Raw genomic sequence first — 16,150 nt, forward strand, 5'->3', positions numbered from 1 at the left:
AATAAAACTTTCTGAATATATTTGTGACTCTTTTGCTACTCCAAGCGGCAAGTCTCGCGATACAACCCAAATGCAACGTTTGCATATATCGGTATTTGTAAACTTAGATAAATTAAATTGAAAACGTACCGTATTTCATATAGACTCTTTCCTTTTAATTAGTTCAGATTTAAATAACTCACCCGTAACTTAAATAACTCATACAACTCTTGGATGCAGAGATGAATCTTGCACTTTTCGGATGACCATGCACATTTTTAATTTCACAATTCTTTTGTTGATAGGCGTCAGCGGAAGTGTACAGACGAGAAGGCGTAAACATTCAACAAATCCGAGGAGGACATGAACGCAGCACAGGACATCACTCTACAGTTAGTTTAGCATATGGCTAATCTCTGTGGTCAGACGATACCTTGATTACATCCAAGTCGTTCATTTCGAGTTTTTTTTGTTGCTATTATTCTTTGCGGATCTGCATTTCATTTCTACTGCAGGCTTCGTAAATCACGAAGCTGGAAATGACGTCTAAAATTAAAGGTCAGCGCTATCATTTAGCTTTCTTTGCTAACATTAGCATTTGCTTACCTTGGTTTTTTATTATTTATGTTGCATTAACCACATCTGCATTGGAGGAATGAACGCAAACAATTGTAATACAGTGTGATAAGTTAAGTTTACTGCATTATATGAATTATAACAATAGCAATGTAAACGTTACAGTCTATGGTAAACGACTTAAGTTACTATGTTTACCTGCTCTGTTTTGCACTATAAATAAAGCGTGACAACTGCAGTAAGCTTTTGGTAAATAAGTTCATTTTGCTTAATTTGATTGTCTTCCTATCCAACTCCGTGTTTAACTAGAAGGTTTAATTTTTTAAAATACCATATTCATAATAAAATAAGCCACAAGCTCTTAGTAAACTCAAAAATCATACCAGATCCCTGTTTATGTTTTGATTCTAGTGGGAAAGGTCGGCTCCAAGAACAAAGAAGATGCTCCTTATGAGCTGGAGAGCCAGTTTGTCTTGAGGCTTCCTTCGGTGAGGAAGTTTACTCCTTTAATAAAAGTCAGCATGGTACACTGTGTGTTTAAAGTGATGTGAATTCACTTTCTATCTTTTTCAGGAGTATGCCTCAACAGTCAGAAGGATAGCACAGTCCAGCAGTATGAACATGAAAGACAGACTTACAATCGAGCTGCACCGTAAGTTACTTTATCAGTATTACTGCCACTGCTCTGTGCCATACGCTTGACCTGTTTGTTAAACTACTAATTTCACTTCATTTGATCTTGAAATTAATCTCACAACATCTGCATTGCTGACTTATTATGTAAAGGAATATCATTTTGATTTCAACCATTGTTTTATATTAGTCTTTAAAACTGAAACTGTGTGCAGGAGTTTGAATTTATTGAGAATTTCCTCTAATGCATACAGAGCCTAAATGATGCATATGGACTCAAATATGAATATCCGCTCCCATAAACACCTGGTATAATTCTGACTGGATGTTTGGCAACTCTTCCTAAAGTTAATAAGAAGTTGCTACTTTCCTGGCACTGGCACAGTTTTTAAGCAAAGCCTGTAAATTTTTAGTTGGGTTGAAGTTGGGGTCATCAAGATTCAACAATTTATTTCAACAGGAAAATGATTTAAACACACATCAAAACTGAAAAAATGAGCAAATCAGAGCATCATTACACATCTAAAATAATTCCTTACATCATTCCCACTGAACATATCTGAACTATACTTTAACACTAAGTTGATGGCAGGAAATCAACCAGTTTAAGTTAACTCTATCAATGCTGATAAGAAGAATGATCGACAGTAAATTCAGAATTATGCCTAAACTTCACTCATAACTTTGAAAACAGAAGAATATTTAGCTAAATATTAGCAGGGTTGCATTTGTAGCCCTTCTTTGTTCATCTTAGGTCCAGTAGGTCGACGTCACAACGGACACAATCAGGCACCTTATTGAGTGAAATGCACAACATTAACTATGATAACAGTCAAAAACATTTACAAAACCTGGAAAAATTACTCATGAAACCTTTTATATAATTAAATTGGTCAAAAAAAATATATGTTAAAATATAAAACTGATAAAGAAAACATAGAGCTGATAATAATACATACCACAGTTACAGACGGGAACAGAAAAAGGAGATGAGCTGTCTGTTACTGGTTGCTATGGTAACCACCAACTACTCAAATGTAACTTTTTGACTAAAAAAAACAAATTTGAAGTCTAAATAAACCAATTTTGACAATGTGTAAATATGTTGAAAATAAAATTCTGTTACATATTTAAGTTTGTATTGATGTTTTTGACTTTGAATGTATAGAAGAAGATTCTGATTATATTTATTATGTGCTTATTATTAATCAAAGTTGATTCATGTTTTCACCAAGAAAAAAGCAGTACAAATACATCTTTCAAAAGCATAAAATTACTTCATGTGAACTTCTGTCTTGAATGAGTTTTATTTTTACGTTTTGTTGGTTTCATATTTATTAGATTTTTGTAACATTTTGAATACTGCAAGATTAGTTTTCAGTGAAAGCACTGCTGATTAGCAAATCAATTATATACTTGCTTATGGTTGAATTAAATTTGGTGGATTCAACAATTTTACTTCTTCTGATCATTTCTGCGATTAAAAAAAATGTAGTTAGAAATAATAACAAATATATTTTAACTTTCCTGAATTGTGTGGACACAGAATTTGGATATTAATCCATAGAAGCCCTTAAAAATGTTGGGATACATCTGGAAGTCCTATGTGTTTAGTTTTTTAGTTAAGAATGTTAAAAGGTAGCTCTTTTTTCCATCTGATCAGAACGCAGTAAAAACCGAAATGCTTTTATTTCTCATTTTGCTCCGGTTTACAGCGGACGGTCGTCATGGGATCGTGAGAGTCGATCGTGTTCCTCTGGCCTGCAAACTGGTGGAGCTGCCATGCATGATTGAGTCCCTGAAAACAGTAGACAAGAAAACATTTTACAAAACAGCTGATGTCTGTCAGGTAAACCTTAATCTCAACTTAAACTTTTTCTTCTGTTTTTTTAGAGCTTTAGAGCAACCTTAAATTTGATTACATTTCTTATTTTTATTTATGTGGGATAATCCAGTTGATCATTGTGAAGGGGAAGTTAAACAATAAATGTTTTCCAATTTATTTTTTACAAATCAGGATAAAAAATTTTTGAAAACCATCCATAATTTTCCTTCCATTTCACATTTATGTACTACTTCATGCCCAAAGAAATTATTACAAGTTTGCAATTTTTAATATGACAAAGTATTAATTTTTTAAAATAATTCAATGTTTTCTGTATCTGTGGTTAGATGCTGGTGTGTACACTAGATGGAGACCTCTACCCTCCTTTGGAGGAGCCAACCGGCACTGACCCAAAGACTAAAAAGAAAGACAAAGACAAGGACAAGAAATTCATCTGGAATCATGGCAGTAAGTTGATAAATATCCTCACAGGTCTTGATTTTTTTTAAATTTTAATTAAAAATGTCTTATATTAGCAGATTGTCTTCTTGCTAACTCTGTCGTTTCACGTCCACAGTCACCTGCCCTCTGAAAAACACGCGCAAGCGAAGATTTCGGAAGACGGCGAAAAAGAAGGTTTCAACATAGTTTTTTTATTTTTTATTCCCCTCCAGCATTCCTCACCCGTCTGCTTAGCATACTGTTTGATGACCTGTCTCTTTTCTGAGCTCTCCTCCAACAAGACATTTACATTTTATGAAACAGTGGTGAAAGTGAAAACTAAGATTTACATATAAATAAAGCATTTTGTCTTAGTTTTCCCCAGAGGCATACAAAAAAAAGCCATTTCACAATAGCTTTGATCGAAGTGAACGTGAGCGAGCCGAAGCTCTACACTTCTACTTTGTCTTGTGAATGGATTTTCCTAAAGGTGTGGAGCAAAGCCATATTGATTAGGCCTCCTCTGTTTCAGTCGCTAATGCCCTTCCTGGCCGGCAGCCAGCTGCTACCTTCACGTGTTTGTGGTTGTGTGTATGTGCATGCTGGTTTACAAGTATCCTGATCTTTCTCTGCTTTTCCCCCCGCTGCAGTACATTGAATCTCCTGATGTGGAAAAGGAAGTGAAGAGGCTGCTGAGCACAGACGCAGAGGCTGTCAGTGTTCGTATCCTTTTAGACACCTGCGGTAAAAATATTCAGTGCATCCACTGGAAAACTGCGTGTGTTGTTGTGCTTTACCAAGCAAAATAAATCTCCTACATGTTGAAGAAAGTAGAAGATCACACATTCAGGTTCATCTCAGTATATTAGAGCAGGGCTGTCAGACTCACTTTTATTTTGGGCTGTATCAAAAGTCTGAATGTTCTTAAAGGGCATTTTATTTCAGAACGTATTAATAAAACCCACTAAACTGTTAAAATACCAATAAATAGCTGCTTGTTTCAGTATTCAATAATTGTTTCTTAAAAGTAAATAATATTGAACATCTTTTCACACTGGTCAGTCCATCCAGAATTTTGTGATTGTGTCAGATTTTGTGGTTCTAATTTAGAAATATATGTAAGGAATTTTTATGATATTTGCGTTAATGTCTGATCTTAAGTGTGACTTTTTATCAATCGCTGTATTGATCACGCACTATAACTTGATATCAGGTAAGGTTGAGGCAGCAATCACTTAAACCCAACATTTTTGGCCAGTTTTGAGAAAAATTTGCAGTAAAAATCAGAAAAAAAATTGGGTATCTGTTGATATTTGTGTGGATTTTGCAGATTTGTGAAAAACTGGAGGGACTAATTTATGTAATTTGAAGTTTTAAGGGACACATAAAAATCCCAATTTTATTCAAAAAGAGATTCTCATATAAATTTTCTACATAGTGCCAGTGTTTATTTCTTCTGATTTTGTACAATTTATTCTCTTTTTGCATTAAATCTGCCATGGAAGTGATCAGCCTTGGGCTCTGCTGAAGTGATTAGGAAGCCCTTTTTACTTTAATCGTGACTTTGAGCTCCTCTTAATTGTTGGTCTTGAATCGTTTCTCTTCTTCTTGATCTAAAACTTATTGGTTTAGGTCAGGTGCTGTTAATAAATCAACTATCTCCCTAAAACTCTTGATTTTGCTTTCCAATCTCATGGCTGCCATTATCTTTGCTGCATTCACAAAATTTTCTACCACACTTTTCCTTCCACTCAACTTTCCATTGATCTATTTATGTCTTACTTTCTTTGTGGGTGATTGTTGTCAGTGACTGCTAGACAACTTAGAAAGTAGCTTCTCCATTATTATACAATCCAGAACAAGACTGTATTATAACATTTCTGCATGAAAAACAAAAATAGGATGGGTTTATTTAAAATTTTGCTCTTCTGAGAAACAGGACCTTACGTTGTTTTCTTTAACATTAAGACATATCCAAAAAGATTAGCAGAAATAAATATTTGAAAAAAACAACATATTATATAGACTCACTGCAAAAACAACAAGTCTTACAAAGTATTTTTGGGCTTTTTTCTTGTGCCAACTAACTTACAAGTAACTTTACAGAAATATATAGGAGCTTGTTTTAAGTAAATAATTCCTTAGTGTTGATGGTATTAGATCCACTGTCATATTAGTTCACTAATGAGACATTTTCCCCAATGTTATAACTGAAGTGTTAGTTTTGTCTTATTTCCAGGGTACAAAGATATTTGAAACTTGTTTAAATTTGGTCTTTTTGCAGTGCATTATACATTAGGACATACTGTATCTCAGCTGAGTTACTAATGTAGATGGAATCAGGTTTTGATAATAATCTATTTTATTGTGTCTATTTCATTTAACCTCCACACATTGTCTTTCTGATGTTTTTATTATAATTCATTTTTGCTGGGCTGTGATTGGTCAGACAGTGGAAATGCCCACAGTTTTTATACGATTAGATGTTTAGATGGAGCGTCTTTCTTCTCTCTGGTGTGACAGCCATATTTGCTCCCCTGACTTTTATTTTCCCAGCTGGATTTATCCAACACTCAGCCTCCTTCCCAGCTCACCTTACTTGCCTCTGTGTAAAGCGTTTGTGGGTGAAGATGCGGTGTGAAAAGAAGCTTTTAAGGTCTCTGATGAAGCTCTGAGCCTGCCTGACAGAATAAGAGCACAGGGAGGCTGCTTTGTGAGGCTACTCGCTGTGAGTTAATTGAGACGGACTGTTCATTATCACTGCTTAGTTGAGCACTGTAAAACCGGATTATTTATAGATCCATTGTTTGCATGCAGCTTTAGACATACACACAACATATGCAGGTAGAGATGTGGACAAAGCTGGAAAATGATCTGTTTCTAGAGTGGGGAAAAATTAAAATAGTTTTTAATACAACCAACAGTAGGAACATTATTAAAGCTCCTCCTCTGTGTACTCTGCATAACCTTTTTTGACAATAGAACAAGACTTGTCTTAGAGCATTTCTCAAGTTTGGTGCTTACAGAGAGGAGAATCCTTCATCATTCCTCTTTGCACAACCTTTCCTTTTGCTTTTTTCTCTTAAGATCGCCCCACAAAAATCATGGAAGAAGTCTGATTTTGGAGCATTTCTGAGTTGATTTGGCCACATGTGTTAGATCAGGGGTGTCAAACTCATTTTTATCTTGGGCCACTTTAAGATCTTAAACATCCTCAAAGGGCGAAATGTATTGATAAAACTACCGATTAACAAATTGTTAGTTATACCTTTCTCAACATATGATGAGTATGTCATAAAATTAACCTATTTTCACATTGTAATTTGACACTATGCAAGAAACTGATTTGATTTTTATGGCCCTCTATAGCAGGGGTGTCCAAAGTGCGGCCTGGGGACCATTTGTGGCCCTTGGACTGAGTGTGTGTGACCCTCAAAAGCTTTTGAGAATGATAGAAATTTGGACTTTTTATTTTTAAATCAGGATGAAGTTATTACCAACATTATTTTCTCATAATGGAAAAAGTTAGGTACAACACAAAGTCTTTTTATAGCCAAGCTTTTATTATTAGTAGAAAAACATTTATTCAGAGATTTTTACTGACTTTGCTGAACCAAAATCAACTTTTATTTAATCTACTGAACTTGGCTAATTATAGCAAGCATTTTAACAGAAAGTGACCTAAATTATGTTCTTGTAGCTGAGAATAAATTTGTTATACTGTGCCCAAAATAATTTGAAAACAAGATGCCTTTCTTTAAATATAGCACACCTACAGAATCATTTTTATATTTAGGATCTACAATGAATAACCTCCCTTTTCTACTAATAACATTTTTTTACTACTTTATTTGCTTGATTTTAGTTTTTGTACTCTTTTTTTTGGGGGGGGGGGGCCCAGGAGTACTTTTGAATCGACAAAAAGTTTCAGCACCCCTGCTCCAGAGTCTTGAGGGCCGGATTTGGCCCGCAGGCCTCAAGTTTGACACGTATTTTAGATTATTTTCCTGAATAAATAAATATTAGAACTTTATTCTGGTAACTTTATTCTTATATTCTGATTTTAATCTAATAATTTTATTTATTTACTTTCTTTCTTACAGAAAATTATTTTAAAAACTCCACATATTTGCATTTTTTATTTACGACAGGAAAGGTTCTTCTCTGGCAAACCTCACAAGGAACTGGTTGGCATGACGACATCGTCAAATGGTTGCTATGGATACTGGGAGACCCTAAGAAGCCACTCCCTAGAATTTTTCCCTTGCTGTCCTGCTCACTGTATATGTAGGATAAATTAAATACGACTTTGTAATTATTAGCAAGTTATCATAATACTATCTTAACATGGATGTTTTTCCTATTAAATAAACTTCCTGTTACAATAGAATATTAATTTATCTTTAAGGTTTTTAACCCCGTTTTTACCAGACGTGCTGTTCATTTGGTGTTGATTTCTTTGCAACACCGTGGATAAGTGAAGTTTCTGGAAGTTGTTTGACCTTAACTCCAGATGTCCAGGGTGGGAGATCATAGCAGAGGATGAGTCCAAAGAAGCCGACCAGCACGGCTCTCTGGCCAATCTGGACTCTTCTCCCGGCACCTCGGGGCACAAGATGGGTCATGGAGCCTCAGGTAAAAACAACGCAACTTATTCATTGTATGAAGTGTGGAGAAAAAATGATTTGCTGATTTTGTAGGTCTGCTTAACAACGAAGAGTTTCAGGCGAAAAATAATTCCCATCCTTTGGGTCGCCGTGGATACATTGTGAAAGATTTTGTTTGCTTTGAGTTTCTGGCTTTAATTTGTTAAAAATAAAAATAAACCAGTGTTTCTGTTTGCTGTGTGTTAGTTATACAATGAAAGGAAAATGAATCAATTTGATTTTACCAACACACTAGCAAAAAAAATTATTGATGTTCAGCTGTTGATGAAATAATTGCTGTGCGGTTTAAGATGATAAATCACTTTCAATCACAATCATTATATTTTAATTTTCTCATCATAAATGTCAAAATATTTTTAGGTATTCATATTAAAAGCAAGATGGCTCCCAGCCATCTTCCTATGTTGCCTTCTTGTGGTTTAGCAGTTTTGGTTGTTTGGTGCCAGACATTTTTTTTGTTTCGTTTTTCCAGGCTTTGTTATATTATACTTTTGCGATTTTGGAAATGTTGTGCTCTGATGTTTTGGCTACAAAAATGTGGTTTTGGGACTCCAGTGAATAAGATCTCCTTGTCATTATTTGGTCCTGATGTGGGATTGTAGTTTGAAGAAGTCAAACAACCTAAACAAATTATAAATGAGATATGTCATATTCATAATTAATTATTACAAAGAGAAATAAATTGAAAGTCATTTGAAAAAGGTCCATTGAAATGAACTGGTCTTTCCACGAAAACAAAAGGTAAGTAGGAATAAAATATAGCTATAGTTGGTGAAAAGGTGAAATCTCACATTTCCTGCCAAACATTGTTTGTTTGTGATCACCATTAATTCTTATTTCCATTTTAGCTCAATAGGAACTAAGCTGTATGTAATGTGAACCATTTTTCCTTTAGGTGATCAACTTTAGGTTTCAGCATTTTTCTGATTTGTCTCATTCTCTAAAGTCCCACACGACGAACTGAGGGAGATCTTCAACGACATCAGCAGCTCTAGTGAGGATGAGGAGGATGAAGGGGACCGGCACGACGACGAAGACCTGAACATCATGGACACTGAGGACGATCTGGTGCGGCAGCTGCAAGACAAGCTGAACGAGTCGGACTCGGCTCAGAATGAAAGCGACAGAAACAACCAGATAGGTGAGGAAAAAACTTTAGTATCATGAGCTTTCTGCTGGTTGAATTCATTTCAATGAGGACTGCCAGGTGAATAGAAAGTGAACTTTGACCCCATTACTCTTTACACATACTCTGTTTATTATCTAGCATGCTGTTTTCTCTTGCACACAGGACTTAGATCCAAATACTTAGAGGTCATCATAAAGGATTAGCCCCACTAAAGAAAGCGCAAGAACGACCCTGATTGATTTTTTTCTCAGAATTCAGAATGTTTTTCAGAATTTTTACTTTTTCTCAAAGTTCTGACTTTTTCCAAAAAGTCATAATCTAAGTTTCTTACCCTTTTTTCCCTCAAAATTCAGACTATTTTCTCCTCAAAACATTCAGAATGTGTTTATACATTTTTACTTTTTTCTCAAAATTCTCACTTTTTTTCTCAAAATTCAGATTTATTTCCGAATGTTTACTTTTTCTCAAAGTTCTGTCTTTTTCCCCAAACAATTTTAGATAAAATATATATATTTTTATTTTTAGATTTACAACCTTTTTTCCCCTCACTCTTAGCTTTTGCTGATAAGGCTAAAGCTTAGTGTGATACAAATTCTGACATTTTTTCTGAGAATTAAATTTTCTTTCTGAATTTTGACTTTTCTCTCAAAATTGTGACTTTTTTGTCTCAGATTCTGACTATTTCCCCCCCAAAAAAGTAAACATCTTGAGTTTTTTCTCAGAATAAAAAGCCAGAAATCTGAAACTAAAGTCAGAATTTAGACTTTTTTCACTTGCACTAATCCTCTTTTGTATAAATTGTATGTTCTCTTGTCTTTCCTATTTTAAAGAACAGCTAAAAGAAATTAAACCCCATATGTTACAACTTTAAAAAAAGCTGTCATAGCTTTTTTTATATTAAATTCTCATAATCAATGAAGCCATATGCTCTCCTTATTTTCCCTACAATCTACTTGATGACAAAAAGATCCAGACTGGATTCTCTGGGCAGGGTTCAACTGTTTACTTCAAAAATAAAAACAATACAGATGAAAACTATCCTCAAAAATGATAAAAATTTAAAGAATAATAAGAATGAGATCAAAAAACTGTGTGGTTCCGGTCCGGCTGCATACACACACACACACACACACACACAAGCCTCCTTAACTGTCTAATAAGCAATTATATTTGCTAGTTTAGTTTCTTATATTACAAATCGTTATGCATGAGAGGTTCTAACCCGTAAAATATTGTCCTGTCCATATTTGAACCTGTAAATAGTCACTTTTATCCTAATAAACGTAAACCATCATAAGAATTAACTTAATTTATCCTGAAGATCTGAACAAACTTAAACTGAATTTATGCTTCTGAAACTTTCTTTAACTACCTTATTAACTGAAATTAAATGTTGGATTTTTTGAATCACATTTTGTTGTTGCTGTAAGAAAAGGGGAATTTCTGCTACAGAGTTTTAAGCATCTTTACCAAAAGTGCCAATAACTAACGAATGTGTATAAATTAGTTTAAAACCGATTCAAGTTAAGCTATTTAGTCATTATATTAGTCTATAACCCCCTTTTGGAGAGTGCAGTTTTCTCTATGAAGTTTATTACCATAGTTCAAATATTCATGTACAGAGGCCAAAGGATGATCCCAGATCAAGGCTCGTATTTGTTAAATGTAAGATATGGACATGAGTGCCAAGTGCAGACTCTTTAATTTAAACGTATTCACATTCAAATAACCTCCTTACCTAGGCTGTATGAAGCAATAGGCGCCTTAGATCATGCAATGTTTCACGCTGGGCTTGCAAGTCCCACCTCAGGGTAAATGTTCCGCCTCTTAGCCAACGCAGATGTTAATTTTTCAGTCCTAGTTGTCACAGCGACAAGGTTGGACTTTGGACGAAAGTTGGACGTTAAATTAAATCAGATCGCCCTCAGGTACTTGTCAAAACAGATGTAAAAAAAATAAATAAATAAACTGAGCCAAGTATCTGAACTTTTAATAAGAGCTGAGTTTTTTAGGTCAGGCATCACACGCTCAGAGTTAAATAAATAGCCCCTCTTTCACTTAAACACACACGCTGTGCCCCTCACACACTGACAGCTCTCAGCTAACCAGCCTGACAGGTGTTGTATCTCAGCATGCAGCTCAGGCAGCTGCCCGCTCTGGCAGCGCTCTGCCTCCTTATCTGCATACATGAAGCTGTCAGTCAGCACCACTGGTCAGCTCCAAACACACTTTATTCCCAGTGTGTTTCAAGCTGGCTCACAATACTTCCTGCAGCAGTTCATGGTTGTGATCAGCGACGCCGCAGTGGCTGCTTCTTCAGTAATTTAACAAAACACAGCAGCTGCACCAGAATATTAAGCACCAGTCGTTACAAGCAGAGAGTGGGTACAATTAATTTGATTAATTAGGATGCTGATGAGGCAAAAGCTTAGCGTGACACAGTCCGATTCAATTTAATAGGGGGGTTAAGCCTACAGTGGTCTGATTTAGTTGTCTCAATTCCTTAAATTGAACAATTGTTTCCTTTAGATCCAATTTATTAGACTCCTCTTCTTGTGCTAAAGGTGTATGTCTTGTCCCTGGAGTGCTGCTTGTGAAGATGCTCCTGTAATTTTTCAGCTTTGCTGCACAGGAAAGCAAACACTTTGATGTTTTCTTTATGTTTTTTATATTTCTAACATACGAACCACCTGCTGTTTTCTGCAGTTATGGACTATCAGGTGCAGATTAACAACATAAAGGCCAAGCTTCAGGACACGCGTGCCAGAAAGAAACAGCAGGAGGAGCTCATCATGAAAGTGGAAAACCAGGCCCTGAAGGTGAACAGTGAATCCAATTTAGGATTACACCACAGAAACACAAAATATCACCAAGTATTTTTGGTCTAGTTTCTAGTAGGGGTGCACCGATTTAGCCAGCTGATTTTCTTCATTTTGGGAGATGGGTGATGAGCTGATTTTTTTAACCCAATCTTATCTACCTTGGCAAACGTCTAAAAATCAACCACTGTCCTCTTTTGTTCTCCCGTTGGAGAGGTTTGACTGATCGACCGGGCAATCGACTGCAGATGCAGTCAGTGCACCCCTAATTTCTAGTGCAAATATTTTACTTGAAATAAGACAAAACTAATTACAATTAACTTATCAACAAGATACTGGTGCTTTGTTTCAGTAAATAACTCCTTAATATTGAGGAAAAATCATTAGTTCCACTAATAACATTGGATAAATGTCTTGTTATAAGTGAAATAATATAGTACTTTTTAATCAATATTAAGAAATTTTTGATGTAACATAAACTCCTATATTTTGCTGAAAAGTCATTTGTGAGTTTTGTTTTATTTCAAGTTTACTAAGATATTTGCACTAAAAACCAGACCAAAAATACTTGTAATAATTAGTGTTTTTGCAGTGCAGGGTTTGTTTATGCAGAAATATTTCTTCACTGAGCAGGTATTTAATTTCATTCATGATTGAGTTGGTGAATCCTGCAGAAACCCTGTTTTTTAAATCAGATTTAAAGGGGATGGATAAAAATTTATGCCACACGTTTTATATTTTTGGTTGTAAAAAATGTTCTATGTGTTTAAGGAACATTTCTATGGGTTGCTATTTAGCATAGAAAAACAAAAAAAGCTCCCTCTTCAACCGTGCGCTCTTTATTGAAAACTTTACAATGAGTGGAGCATGAGCAGACATGGGGCTTTTTTCATGTTGCCATTTAGAGCTCTCATTTCCTGGTGTTTTGGGACCGTCTCAGGCTCATCACCAGTCGTTATTATCACAGTCGCGTGGAAAAGGTCAGCCGTCTCTGACTGGCATTCCAAGTGGCCTTTCTGTCACAGAGAAGATACTGACATGAGCAGACACACATTTAAAGCCATCACACTTTAATGAGGCTCAGCATGTCGACTCCTACTAATCCTGTTTGTGTCTCTCTCTCCTCGCAGAATCGCTTCCAAGCCTTGCTGGATGAGATCGTTCAGCAGGAGGAGCAGGAGATGGAGCAGGTGAGTAATTGTTTGGTAATAACTTCACGCTGTGAGCTTTTTAAAGCTCTCGGCTCTAAATACCAGCCTTTACAGAAAAGTTAGAAGGTAAAGTTTAATTTCTTCTGACACTCCCTACTGTGAAATTTATTGTGATGTGAAGAGTTAATTATCATCTTCTTTCTCTGCAGTTTAATTTGGTATTTACTGAGCCTCAATCATATTATATATTTTGTCCCCCCAACAGCTGGCCTCGCTTCAGGAGCAGCTGGACTCCCTGATAGAGAAGTGACCAGCAGGGGGCAGTCTCTTATCGTCTTCAGCCGCTCATCATCAGGAGAAAGGGAGGAGAAAGGGAGGAGGACCGTGTCCTCATTCAGGAAGGAGGCGTCTTTTATCAAGGAAACTTGCCTCGTCATTCCAATTTGGTCGTTTTTATGTATCACATCTGCAGCATTTTGATTTGTGAATAGTCTAGAAGGTTTTTTTTTTCAAGTTGCCGCATTATGCATGTGCATTTTGGGCTTTAGGAGGAAGTATTTTGTCATTCTAAAATAAAATATGAGTCTTGTACAAGTTTTGCTTCTGTCTTTTCTGTGTAAGAATGAGAAAGACATGTACCAGCATATTCATATTTTTTTAAGCATTTGCTTCATCCATTTAGGGTACAAATAAATAAACTTTTTTCTTTATTATTATTATTTGCTATTAATTGCACTTTTTTTTAAACCATTGCTTTAAAAAAATTTTATATTTCTGCCTTTTTTAACTTCAAAATTAATGAAGAAAGTTAGCTCTTTTTTTTCATTAAGCAATGGTTTAAAAAATTGTGCCAGAAGAAGTGGGGTGATTTCCAGTTAATAAAAAAATAATATTAATTAAAAAGCTTTATTTTTCTATAAAAAGTAAAGTACATTTTCCTAATTTTGTTAGCAAAATTTACATTTACAATAATTTCAATCAACAGATTAAGGATGAATTAAATTTAAAATAAGTGGGTCAGATTAAGTGACTGTTTAAGGTAGTGTTGATACACTCACTTTATTTAGTTGTTTCACACAGAGGGTAAGTGAAGTTCTTCCATTATTCATAACCACTGTCTTTGCTTAGCAGCCAAACATGTAAAAGATCTTTATTTTTGCTCATGAAACAAATGGGAAACGATGGAAACTGAACAAAACCAAAAGGTTGCCATCAGCAAGTCTCTCAGGTGTCCTAAATAATTCTCCTTATTTTACTGGTCTCTGTTTTTGTGTGCCTCACACTAAATGTTAAACGAAAAATAACGCAGAAATGTTCAAGGTTGAAGCTGTAAGAATCCTCCAGGCAGCGCGGATGGTTCTGTTACAGGAAGTGATCCTCATCTGTGGCCAGATAACCTCAAAACAAATCCATCCTCATTTCTGATAGAAACAGATTAAAGGATAATAGATTAAAGGATAATAGTTTAGGTGTTTTTCTAAAAGAAACTCAAGAAATTGCTTCTGTGAAATTGCTAAGTTGAATTATATAATAGTTTGAATATTTGACATTTAAAATTGGTTGGGTTTTTTCTGACCCATCTTCTTTTACAGAGATATATTTTAAAAATGCTGAATATGTGTAAGGGTGTTATTTTTCTTTTATGTGTCTATTCTCTTGTCTTTTTCTGAACTTCACTTCATTTAAAATGAAGAGCATCAAAGAGTAAGAGTTGATTCAGGCTTTAGTAGACCCAAATGGAGGTCATTTTCAGAGCTTTACTTTTAATGAAAAGGACAAAAAAGTTGTTTTTGACCTGTTGGTCACTGTTCAAAGAAAATCTGGCCAATTCTGATCACTTACTAATTGATTATTGTCTCCCAACAGGAAATATGTCATTGTATCATGTCTCGTCTCACTAATCTACTCCAAATTATTTATATAACGCCTTAAAATCAGAAGTACAGTGCATAATAGAGCAACAAAGCAAAAACAAAATAAATAAGCACAACAACAGAAATAAACTAAAACTATATTATATAAATGACTGGCAATACTTTTAAAAACAATTAAAAAGGAAAGCATTAATTAAAATGCACATTTGAATGGAATACAATTATAAAAACATTAATTGGCTGACCAGGAAGACTGACACATAATGTCAACAATAAGATATTTAAAAAATATATTAGTTTTAATTGCATGGAGGCCATTGGTGTCCTACAGTTAAACTAGAAGCTAAGTCCAGTTTAAAAGCTCTACTGAGGTCTTCTGAGAACAGTACACAGAGCTGCATGTAGTAACAGTGAATGTTGTTGGTAGAGATACTGAGCTGTTTTAAATAAGTTGGTATCTATTACCTTCATCCATTTGCCTTCTGAATAAACCTTTGAGATGTTCAAGGAAATCTTTGAGGTTCAGTAAAATGAGGTTGCTCTAATTAGGTTTCAGTGTGATCTGACGCTTAGCCATTTTTGAAAGTTTAATTTTCTACACTAATATGTATTTAATTGTGGACGTTTATTACACAGTCGTGTTTTTATTGGATGATGTAATCCCAGTGAAGCATTTTATGTTGAGATTGGAAGTGGAACTAGAGCACAGCCCTGAGGAACCCCTTAGTTAACTCCAGTAAGTGATGGCAATTGTAATAGGAAAATTTCATATGTGCTCCTGAGGCTTCTTTTTGTTTAGATTATCTGAATATTCTTACCATAAGATTGATCAGCTGCTCTCACACAGACATTTCTCAGCAGTGTAAAACAAAAACCCGGTAGGGGACGAATCCATGATGCTCGAGTCAGAACTTATCAAAAACAGATTTATTCTCTTTAGCATCAAACACAGACTCACTTTTCTTAACAAAAGGCAAATGGAAGAATCATTGGTCCATAATAATCCAAAACTTCATAAAACCGGTCTTCCCTTTGTTAGGAAACACTTTCACAAGA

General features: G+C 35.1%; 1 protein-coding gene across 1 annotated transcript; it reads left to right on the forward strand.

The window, feature by feature from the left end:
• The first annotated feature begins 66 nt into the window (after positions 1 to 66).
• Positions 67 to 13,814, forward strand: taf7 (TAF7 RNA polymerase II, TATA box binding protein (TBP)-associated factor). The gene is made up of 12 exons (XM_032554854.1): positions 67 to 537; positions 967 to 1,043; positions 1,129 to 1,207; positions 2,904 to 3,037; positions 3,361 to 3,481; positions 3,591 to 3,649; positions 4,105 to 4,177; positions 7,976 to 8,089; positions 9,068 to 9,262; positions 11,957 to 12,069; positions 13,200 to 13,259; positions 13,486 to 13,814. Exons 1-12 carry the CDS (start codon positions 519 to 521, stop codon positions 13,528 to 13,530), a joined length of 1,089 nt encoding a protein of 362 aa, XP_032410745.1. The 5' UTR covers positions 67 to 518; the 3' UTR covers positions 13,531 to 13,814.
• The last annotated feature ends 2,336 nt before the right edge of the window (positions 13,815 to 16,150 follow it).

The sequence above is a fragment of the Xiphophorus hellerii genome, chromosome 23, assembly GCF_003331165.1.
Source record: "Xiphophorus hellerii strain 12219 chromosome 23, Xiphophorus_hellerii-4.1, whole genome shotgun sequence".
Lineage (NCBI taxonomy): Eukaryota > Metazoa > Chordata > Actinopteri > Cyprinodontiformes > Poeciliidae > Xiphophorus > Xiphophorus hellerii.

What these genes read in the sequence shown, in the direction of transcription:
- taf7 (XM_032554854.1), top strand. An exon ending in AAACAGCTGATGTCTGTCAG is followed by an intron (nt 3,038 to 3,360) that starts GTAAACCTTAAT and finishes ATCTGTGGTTAG; the next exon opens with ATGCTGGTGTGTACACTAGA. An exon ending in ATTCATCTGGAATCATGGCA is followed by an intron (nt 3,482 to 3,590) that starts GTAAGTTGATAA and finishes TCACGTCCACAG; the next exon opens with TCACCTGCCCTCTGAAAAAC.